Raw genomic sequence first — 11,345 nt, 5'->3', positions numbered from 1 at the left:
TCACTCCAAGTTTCTTGGGCTGTCTGACAATAGCCTGTGAAATTAGGCTGTTCAGGCACACTGAATCAAGTTACACAAGTTTTGTCCTTATTCTGTTCCCTTGTGTGCTTGAATGATTAGCAATGACAATAGTTTCTATTATTTTTAAATGACTGAAGACTCTTACCTAACGACATTATATACAAAAATCAATATAATTTTTAGTCATCCCACCTTGGTAACATTTTTAACAATGTAATTCAATGTTAATAAATATTACTGTCTTAGGAAAACAGATTTGATTAGTTGGCTTCAGATAAATATTACTCTAATTTCACAGACTACATTTCATTTCACAACTAGATACTTGTGTAGCCCTGTAGAGATCTTAAGTTTGTCTAAATATAATCTGGAGAAGTTAAGTTCTTATTTTCTTTGGGGCCCAGACTTCATTGTGGACCCAATCTAATAACCAAGCCTTTCTTATCTTCTGATAACTGCTGTGGATGACATACAAAATGACATGGATCACTTGGTCTCACTTAGTTTGTCCCAGTTCCAGTCTGATACTTTCTCTACAGCAATCCATTGTTTCCCTATCGTTACAACCAGTAGCTGTATTGTGTAATCTATCGTAGTTATATCAAAATATCAAGTTTTAAATAAATTTATCAACAATGAACTAATTAAAATTATCTTTAAAGTATTCTATTGACTTTAAGATCAATAAAGTCTGATCTAAATAGACTTTAAGATCAGAATTATAGACACAAGAAAAAAAAAGCTGGGGAGGGCCCCCAGAGAATCATCTAATCCAAGCCCTTCCCTTTAGTTAAGAGAACCATTTAGAACAGATGATTAGCTATTCTTGGCTTTATGGTCTTGCAAAGTATCCAATAACTCTTAGGTATTAAACTTAGTACTTACTCAAACTGATGATCATACACTCTTTAGGTCCATTTCTTTATCAATTAGGACTAAATATTTAATAGTTCTATCCATACTGCTTTAGAACACAGGTTTCTCACAGGACTGGCTCATAATAAAGCCTTTAAAGGTCCATGGATAAATTTTAAAAAATAGGCGAAGTAGTGAATTTTCCATACAGATAAATTTATACAATTTAAGGGGATGTCTTTTACTATAAAATTAAGAGCTTTAAAATTTTTGTTTTGAAAATGACCCTTACTTTATGATATAATGGTGAAAACAGATTGCATTTTTCTTGCAATGTCCATATTTAGCCAAATGCAAACTGGAAGTTGGCAATCTTCTCTAGGTCTTCATATTCTCTTACAAAATAAAAAACTTAAAATATAAAAACTTTAACGGTCTGTGAGATTCGAAAGTCTCCAAAAAATCTGGAGAAAACAATCAGTTTCTGGCAATATGGTTTTTAACTTCAAAACAAAGTTCACAGACAGCTAAATGTCTATTATACTATAATACATTACTTATGTGTACTTATGTGCACTTTTAAAATTTTAAGTATAATTAAAAGATTATCTTGAAAATATTTTATAATATGTGGTTTAATGACACATTATTATATAGTCAACATTGCATCCTTTAGAATAACCTTCAATAACCTAATAAATTAATTATTTCTATAATCTTTGTATAAACCAGAAAAAATACATGACACAAGAATAAACTGCATTTCTGCCTACAGAATAAATTTTCAGATAATTTATAAAGATTAAAGTTTAATCCCTAAAATAAATCTTTCAGAAATTATATAAAAATTCACTTTATCAGCAGAAGTTTAAAAAAGATCTTAAACTTCAGAATTATTTCCAAATTTAGAGTGGAGGACCTGGAAAAAAATATTTCTCACTTTGAAAATATTCCATCTGGAAATTGCAATTCTGGGAAACCATAGCTTTATAAGCATGACTAGGACTAGAACAGGAAATCAAGGAAAAGTGATGTAAGAGAGGAAAATCTAAAGATAATATACAGCTTAATCATCTTGCAACATTTAAGCATTAACATCTAAGAATTAGATGTTATTTAAAAATTTGTCTAGAACACTTCTAGCTTTGGGTTACTGAAGATTAAGTGGTGACTTCAAAAACTGTTTCTTTTTACTAAAAACTATCATAATTATTCACTACCTAACTGCATTACCTCTATACTACTCATCTAAAATAAATCTAATGCTGAACAAATCTGGGAGCATCAATGTAAGCATATTAATAGACAGTATATTTTAATTATATTGACCAGCATCCTAAGAAGTCACATGTCATACCAAAAACAAAATTCAGAAGCCAAAAGGGACATTATCATTAAGGTTCTAACTCTGTATTCTTATCTGTAATTTACAATCTTAACTCCCTTTAATGAATTATTATAACAGACATAAAAATCACAAAGAAATCACCAAGGTAGATATTGTGACTATCAAAGAAAAGAATTACCAATGACAAGTAGAAAAGACTATTAACAAGGAGCGTCTTCAAATTAAGTATTTCAGAAAAATTAATGTCAATTTTAAATAAATATGGAATACATATACATGAGGAAAACAAAGTGTTCTTGAAAATGAGCTAAAAAAGTTATTTGCTGCCATTAAAGGTGTTAAGGTCATGAAAATGTCAATTATGTAAGCAAAAACAATTCAACAAGATTCATTTTTTTTCTACTTAACAATATCTTCCATAGGCCAGAAATGTTTACTAACTATATGAACAAAAAGTAGAGATCTTAATGGAAAAAGATGCAAAGTCTACTCACATGAAGTACCTGAAACATACAAACTCACTGAAGCAGAGACTTGAACGGTGGTTGCCAGGGACTAGGGTGGTGGAGAGGGGAGCTGCTTATTAATGGATTTCAGCTATGCAAAGGTGAAAGTTCTACAGACCTGTCATATCAGATTGTGCCTATAGATAACATTACTGTATTATACACCTAAAATTCTGTTAAGATGGTGGATCAGATGTTAAGTGTTCTTACCACAATAAAAATAAGCAAATGTTAAAAAAGGTTTTAGTTAGGTACCACAGAAAGCAGGGAATGGAGCCGCACCCATACCTGTAAGAACAACTGTGTGCCCTCCACCACAAGCAACTTGGATCACCTTCTCAGAAATTCCAGGCACCAGCTGGGGCACTTTGTGATTGACCAGGAGCTTTGGGGGAAGACCTAACTTCCCACTCTCCGGTTCTCCAAAGGTGTACAGTTCTCCCTCAGCTATTGAAGAAAAAAAAAGAGGGATCCATGATGACAGAGACATGAACAAAATACTGGTCTTTTTGGTACATGTTCTTATGTTTGATAAAAAATTTAGAAAATATAAACTTAAAAAATCTGACCTTTCTTGAAATACTTCTACTCAATAGTAAGGAATAAAGGTAGATTTTCCCTTCCTCTTGATTATTCTAATCCAAAATCTTCATGAAGAATTCATGACTACCACTACCAGTAATAACTAGAAAATTATTTTATCTGTTTCACAATACACAGACAAGATGATCTTACTTCTTCCACTTACTTTTAATAAAGCAAAATGACTAGACATTAAACCCCCAAAAGGACATGGATTTTGTCTTGCTCACTATGGTATTTGCAAGAACCTAGCAGTGTGTCTACTACATTAAATATAATACTTATTGCATAAATAATTGCTTTTCATGAAACTTTCTGTATAAAACTCATTTATGCACGAAGCAAATATGGTGAGTGAGCCTAAAGATGGCAGGTTTTACTCAGATGGCACTTTTTCCAGACAGACGCTCCTGCTAAGGAATTCATGTCATTTAATCGCTGCTTTGTCTATACCAATACTATTGATCTGCTTCTGTTATCACACTTAGCACACTATACTATGAGCTTCATGAAATCAGGAACTATTTCCTATGAACCGAAGTGAGTCCTATAGAGCAGGAATTTAAAAACTGTAGTAAATACATAATCTAATCATAAGCTTCTGCGTCAGTCACGTAGAAGAGATAACACAGCACGTCTTGTTGTATTACTGGCATGTCTCCAAAAGAACCACACCACGACTGACTGCTGACTAACCCCTGGGAATGCAGCCTTTGGGAGTGTTCTTTAAGCTGGTGATAGGCGATTCTGTTACACACACCTGGAGAAATGAATTATGCCAGCTTAGCCAGGAGCTAAGAAAGGGTTGCTTTGCACAAACATCAACACTGATGATGTACACCTGGTTTCACTGTTGAAGGGCCTGAATTTCAGGTGCCATGACGAGTTGCTAGCAGAATGTGCCTACATGACCGGCCACCCACAGCAAAGCCTCAGACCCTGAAAATAGAACAGGGCTTCCCTGGGCAGAGACATCACACACACATCCCTGTAGTTCAATGCCAAAGAGAAAACACACCTTGTGTGGCCCTGGAAGAGGAAGGACTGGGAAGTGCATACGGGACCTCTCTGAAGAATACAGATCTTTCCTTTGTTGTAATAAATCTTAGCTATGAGTATAATGAGCTGTTGAAGACAGATCCCTTCTAGCAAATCAGAACTTAGGGAAGTTGTGTGATATCTAACACACATGGTAGGTGCCAGTTTAAACTTGGTCAAATACTGCAAACACAGCCAAACTCATTTTCTAGATTGATTTGCACAAAAGTGAAGTTTTCTGTACTACAATTTTTTCTGAAGTACTCAGCACGGAAGTGCTTAGTAAGTCAGCATGCCTCTCCCTTTCCCCATGCTTCTTGCTTCTCATATGAAAGGAATTTCTAAGTCCAGACAAGTCTCTTTCTACTACTGTCTGTAAATTCCTGCTGCTCCCCACACCTTCAATGGATGAATTGCATGGTATGTGAACTACACATCAATATAGCTATTTTTTCTTAAGGCATAAAACAGAAAACAAAACAAAAAAGTTCAATGTAAGGCCTATCAGTTAAAACGATTAATTGCACTTGTTTCTCTACTGGCTAAAGCAGTAGTAAATAAAAACTGACACTGGCAATTTTATTAAGGCCTAAATATAACACATTGCTTTGTTTTTCCATGTGTTTTTTTTTTCTATTTTTTGTTTCATAAACAAAGTGAGCACAGACTATACCAATTCCAGGAGCCCTAAAGTTGGAAATAAGTTGGTATGTGGTATTGGCCCAAGGAAAACAATTTATCATTCATTCACTTACCTCCTCGTTCAACAAGATTTATTTATTGTCAGTTTCTTCAAGACACAAACTGACACAGTAGTGAACAAAACTAGCCAAGCCAGAGTTTGCCCTTTCTTAGAACCAAATTACTACCAGTTCAGTTCAGTCGCTCAGTCATGTCCGACTCTTTGCGACCCCATGAATCGCAGCATGCCAGGCCTCCCTGTCCATCACCAACTCCCAGAGTTTACTCAAACTCATGTCCATTGAGTTTGTGATGCCATCCAGCCATCTCATCCTCTGTCGTCCCCTTCTCCTCCTGCCCCCAAACCCTCCCAGCATCAGAGTCTTTTCTAATGAGTCAACTCTTCGCATGAGGTGGCCAAAGTACTGGAGTTTCAGCCTCAGCATCATTCCTTCCAAAGAAATCCCAGGGCTGATCTCCTTCAGAATGGACTGGTTGGATCTCCTTGCAGTCCAAGGGACTCTCAAGAGTCTTCTCCAACACCACAGTTCAAAAGCATCAATTCTTCAGCGCTCAGCTTTCTTCACAGTCCAACTCTCACATCCATACATGACTACTGGAAAAACCACAGCCTTGACTAGATGGACCTTTGTAGACAAAGTAATGTCTCTGCTTTTGAATATGCTATCTAGGTTGGTCATAACTTTCCTTCCAAGGAGTAAGTGTCTTTTAATTTCACGGTGCAGTCACCATCTGCAGTGATTTTGGAGCCCCCAGAAAAATAAAGTCTGACAGTTTCCACTGTTTCCCCATCTATTTCCCATGAAGTGGGACTACTACCAAGTCATTGGTAAACCTGGGGGGCACTAAGATGGGACAATAAGCATTTTCTAAACCTGAATCTGAGGTGCACGGAATAAGAAGTAAATGTATAACAAATACTTAGATATCTAAGAGGGTCCATAAAACTGTTTTCCGCTAGGTGCTTTTATTGTTAAAAAAACCATCAATAGGATGGAAAACCAAGATCATACTTTTGCTGTTACTACTAGAATAGATGTAGCTATAATAGAGTCCAGCACTTAAAATATTTTAATTAAGGTAGAGAAAGTTGCCAATGAGGCCAGGAAAAGGAGAAATTGGGGATCCTAAAAAAAGTCCCACTGAAGGAAAGCATATCCCATACTGAACTCTCCTCCTTTTCCATCAAATCATCAATCCTATTTCTACAATGAGAACCTATGACTTATGTACTAAAATGATAAAAGCAAATTATCAGGACAAGATCAGAATTGGTCAGAGTACAGAATCAAGCAAATCCATAGAAAAGAGGCTCATAGGTCTTGTTTTTAATGCCAAAGAAATTTGAGGACCAATATTTAGAAGGGTTTTTTATATATAAAAATATAGATCTAATTCATTAAAATCAGTTAACATGTCAGATAGTTTGAAATTATAAACACTCATTATTAAAATGAAGAAACACTGTGACCTAAAACAGACCAAAATAATTTCATTACATGGAGTACCATGGAGATAGTGCTATAGAAATATAGGATGTTATGTCATTTTATTATTAATTTAGTAATAACTTAGACATGGGAGATAACATAAGAAATTCAACTGTTCTGTCTTACTTGTTACAAAAGCTGAATGGTAATATCCGCAAGAGATCCAGGAGATAGGTTTTCCAATGGTCACTTGATGTGGGACACATATATTAGTTATATTTTGTAAACCAATTTGCCCTTCGGAATTGTCACCCCACATGAATAGCTCGCCATCCTCTATAGTTAAAACATGAAGAGGAAAAAACATTTTAAGAGGTAGCAGGGATAGCAAGTTATTATATTCCCAACAGAACAGTTATTTTTTAATTTAGAAAAATGATGTATCTTGAAAGAAAAATACTAAAGACATTTATACCAGGGAACTACTTAACGGTACTATTTCTATTATGAAATGTTTCTATAATGATAAAGGATAGAGAATAACCTAAAGTGTATCACTTTAGTCACGCCCATATTTCTACCTCAATAGCAAAGACAGAATGTCCTTTCCTATAATAACCTTTCCTTATTCTAAAGTCTCTAAGCAGAAGATGGTTCCCTCCTTTCAAGCAGTCTACCTGTAACTGAACTGAATGCTGGCATGAGTCACACTGCACATCTCCCAGACAAGGCCCAGGTCAGAAGGACTGGGACTACTTTGCTCTGAGAACACTGTGAGAATGACGCTTTAGAGGAAGAAAAAAATTAAATAAATTTATTTTGCTAACTTTTTTTTTTTACAGTTGAAAATACATAATCTAACTTCAGAGACTAGGAGATACATTAGTGTACCTAACATCTCAAAACCAGGCTAACTCCTGTGCTTTCTGATAAAGGCTGTGTTGTCAGGGGGAAAAAAACCCTAAGGGAAATATTCTAGAAAAGAATGAGCAAGAGTTATTTACTTGTCTCTTTTAATTAAAAGTTTTTCAATCTGAAGTGTTTCATGATAAAGCAAATAAAAGGAAATATGAAAATAAGAACCAAAAGGAGGAGGTCTAAACGCTAACGGTGTGGGCGAGAGAACTGAAGGGATGGACTGCAGACCCGACGCTGCTCTCCTGGCCAGAGCGGCAGTGCACCTCACACCCCTCTCTAGACTGGAACGAAGACGTACACTGGCAGCTTCCTCAGTGAGACGTGTGCATCTCGGCTCCAAATTTTAAAGAAAGTTCTCATATGGGCTTTTGATAGGCAGAGCAGAGCGATGCAATGACCATTACAGACTGTATTTTAGTAACATATATCCCACAGATTTCTGGGATATTTCTGACAACAACTTCACTAAAGCTGAAATATAACTTTTGGAACATGCAATGAAGGTACTATTTAAGAATATCTAAAGAAACAGATGGGTAGTACAGCTTAGAAGTTACTTAACAATTACCTTCTAAATGTATGTAAGCATAAAGTTGTAATATTCGTCATGATTTTCAGTTCTATTTTAAATGTCTTCTGAAAACACATGGTCAATGAAAGAAAATGAAAAAGGATTGCTGTCTTCAGTTCACCGATTCTGTATATCCTGGTCTGAAAAAAAGGACTATGTCCCAGTTTGAAATGGAAAAAAGAGTCTTACCAGTCAGTGCAGCTGAAGTGTTAGACCCAGCAGACAGTTGTTTAATCTTATGCTGGGATGTAAAGAAACTAATTAGATGGAAGGCACTTCTTTCATCAGTATCACCAAGTCCAAGCTGCCCTTCATTATTTCCTCCCGTGGCATATACTTGGCCTCCTCCTGCACATGGAAAAGAAAACATCAGTATACCACAGTCGTCACCTTTAGGAGACAGTCCAGTGTACACTAGATAGTCTCACTATTACTAGTGAAGAAAGCTGAAAGCTGGCATTATCCTGCAATTTGGTGAACAGCTTCCTTTTGGTGTCAAAAATACACTAAAACAAGCAAGGCTCTACATTTCTGTGAGATTTTATAAGTTATTCTAGGGTGTAAGTAGCAATCGAAATGCAGAACTATTAATTCAGAGCAAAAAAGAGGAAAATAATTTCCAAATTAGTTTATAATTCAAATCAAAACTTTTTAAAAGAGATGTGGTTCATTAATTTTAACTTCCATACCATTAAGGCTTAGATATAATGCAACAATAAAATGAGGCAAATACAAGAAGAATCAAATTAGAAATGTGGAAACTCTGTGCTGCAAAATTATTTTAATTTTCTATATTTAATTTTCTGCCTTCCTAAACAGGAAGGCAGTCCAGCATTGTGTCTAGGCAAGAGGACACAGAACCAGACTTCCTGGGTGCAAATTCTGGCTTGCCACTTATCAGCTGTGTAACTTTGGGCAAGCTATCCTTAACGTCTCAGTGTCTCATTTTCCTCATCTGTAAAATAAGATAATAATAATGTCTACTTCACCGGAGAAGGCAATGGCACCCCACTCCAGTACTTTTGCCTAGAAAATCCCATGGACGGAGGAGCCTGATACGCTGCAGTCCATGGGGTCGCTAGAGTCGGACACGACTGAGCGACTTGACTTTCACTTTTCGCTTTCATGCATTGCAGAAGGAAATGGCAACCCACTCCAGTGTTCTTGCCTGGAGAATCCCAGGGACGGGGGAGCCTGGTGGGCTGCTGTCTATGGGGTCGCACAGAGTCGGACACGACTGAAGTGACTTAGCAGCCGGAGTAGCAATGTCTACTTCATAGAGGTGTTGTGAAGACTAAATGAATTAACATTTATGAAATTCTTAGAATAGAATTTGGGACACTATCAGCACTTCGTGCTGCTGCTAAGTCACTTGAGTCGTGTTCGACTCTATGCGACCCCACATGAAATTGAACCACACAATTTAAAACATATGGAGCATATCAGAGTTGGTGGAATGCTGAAGCAGTTCAGACAATGACACAAGGAAAAAGTTGAATAGTCACAAAAAACTCTATGGAAGAAGAAAGACATACACTGGATCTTAAAATACAAATATCTGAATAAGAGAAAGAGAAAAGACACTTTAGCAAAGGGAAAGTATTGAGTGAGGGCAGAGAGCTGAGGTTGGGGCTGAAGCAGTGAGAGCAGCCTGAAGACAGAAGAAGCTGTGTGTGGGAGATGGAGGTAGGAAAGACTGCTGGGTGGTCAGTGCCTGGATATCTAATTGCTCCAGCAGGATTTGTTGGAAGATTTCCTCAATCTCCTCACAGAATTGCCTTGGCACCTTTGTCAAATATTACTTGGGCATAAACATGTGGCTTCATATCTGGACTCTACTCCATTCATCTTTGTCTATCTACTTACTAATAGCACACTGTCTTGATCATTGTTGCTTTGTGTGTGTGTTAGTCGCTCAGTCATGTCTGACTCTCTGAGACCCCATGGACTGTAGCCCACCAGGCTCCACTGTCCATGGAATTCTCCAGGCAAGAATACTGGAGTGGGTTGCCATGCCCTTCTCCAATCCCTGGATCTTCCCAATCCAGGGACTGAACCCGGGTCTCCCACACTGTAGGCAGATTCCTTACCGTCTGAGCCACCAGGGCAGCCCCACTGTAGCTTTACAGTAGGTCTTAAAATCAGGTAGTCCTCCATTCTGATCTTTTCAAAACTGTTTTGGCTATTCAAGGTCCTTGGCTTTTCCATATAAACTTTAGAATAACCTTGTGAATTTTCTACATACACACACTCATACACACACATGGCCTGTTTGGATTTTGATTGGAACTGTGCTAACTCACATCAAAAGCCTTTTAAGGGCTTCCACTCACCCTCTGAAAAGAAGAGGGAAGAGCAAGACCAGGAGCATGTGGCCCCTGAAGGTGTGCACACAGGTAAGGAGATGCTGTTCCTTGCCGTAATCCAAGAAAAGAAGCTTTCTCTTCATCGACTTAACATTTATCTGCATATTTTCATAGGCAAACAAGTGTACTATCCATTTACATTTTTTAAAAAATCCTCATCTTACTGTTACCAAGGTACCATTTCTATTAATTTTACAAAGTCACAAATGTTACTGGAGTAAGATCTCAGTCCTCAGATTGAACAGGAAGTCATAAAGATTGAATGAAGTGAAGTGAAAGCTGCTCAGTTGTGTCCGACTCTCTGTGATCCCACAGACTATACAGTCCATGGAATTCTCCAGACCAGAATACTGGAGTGGGTAGCCCTTCCCTTCTCCAGGGGATCTTCCCAACCCAGGGATCAAACCCAGGTCTCCTGCATTGCAGTCGGATTCTTTACCAGCTGAGTCACCAGGGAAGCCCACAGATTGAATACTATACCTGTTAAAATTAGGGTGTGGTTCCTTCCGCAAGCAACAAATTTCACTTTTTCCGGTTTTAAAGCTAAAAATATAAAAATATGACAAGTAAGATATTTTATGATTATATGGAAATGATAAATAATCCAGGTCAAATGATGACCAAGTTGTAGAACAGATTTAAACCCAGGCCTGTCTGACTTCTAAGTTGATTTTCGTAACTAATAAATCAAAAGTTTTTGGAGGTAGTTGTGCATCATAATAACCAATGGTGTTCTGAAAAAAAAAAAAATACAGATAGCTTAGCCTGATCCCTGGATAATCTGAGTCAGTAGGTCTGAGGTCAGACCCAGGCATCTATATATTATTTAAAACTCCACAAGTAATTAGTATGTGCTGAGATCCACTACATTGTTATGCTGTCTTTTCTGCAACCTGATCTATTCCCTAATCTGGCATTACCATCATCAAGTTTACTTTCTACCTTACACAACAAAACACTAAGTTCAACATTCATAGGCATTTGTTGTTGTTGTTTAGTCATATACCT

At 37.0% G+C, this 11,345-nt stretch overlaps 1 protein-coding gene across 5 annotated transcripts in view; it reads right to left on the bottom strand.

Moving 5' to 3' along the window:
- RPGR (retinitis pigmentosa GTPase regulator) overlaps positions 1 to 11,345 on the bottom strand; it is a 74,751-nt gene that overhangs the window by 58,978 nt on the left and 4,428 nt on the right. For all 5 annotated transcript variants that reach the window (XR_009493597.1, XM_059883814.1, XM_024988444.2 and 2 more), the window contains exons 4-7: positions 10,818 to 10,880; positions 8,161 to 8,319; positions 6,669 to 6,818; positions 3,019 to 3,177 (exon numbers count right to left, since the gene is read on the bottom strand). Coding sequence is in view for 4 of the 5 variants with exons in the window: in XM_059883814.1 (XP_059739797.1) it covers positions 3,019 to 3,177; positions 6,669 to 6,818; positions 8,161 to 8,319; positions 10,818 to 10,880 (531 nt within the window). In the remaining variant the exon portion in view is untranslated. The remainder of the gene's footprint in view (positions 1 to 3,018; positions 3,178 to 6,668; positions 6,819 to 8,160; positions 8,320 to 10,817; positions 10,881 to 11,345) is intronic.

This window comes from Bos taurus, chromosome X (genome assembly GCF_002263795.3).
Source record: "Bos taurus isolate L1 Dominette 01449 registration number 42190680 breed Hereford chromosome X, ARS-UCD2.0, whole genome shotgun sequence".
Lineage (NCBI taxonomy): Eukaryota > Metazoa > Chordata > Mammalia > Artiodactyla > Bovidae > Bos > Bos taurus.
The sequence above is the reverse complement of the archived record's forward strand: the minus strand, read 5'-3'. Positions and strand labels throughout refer to the sequence as shown.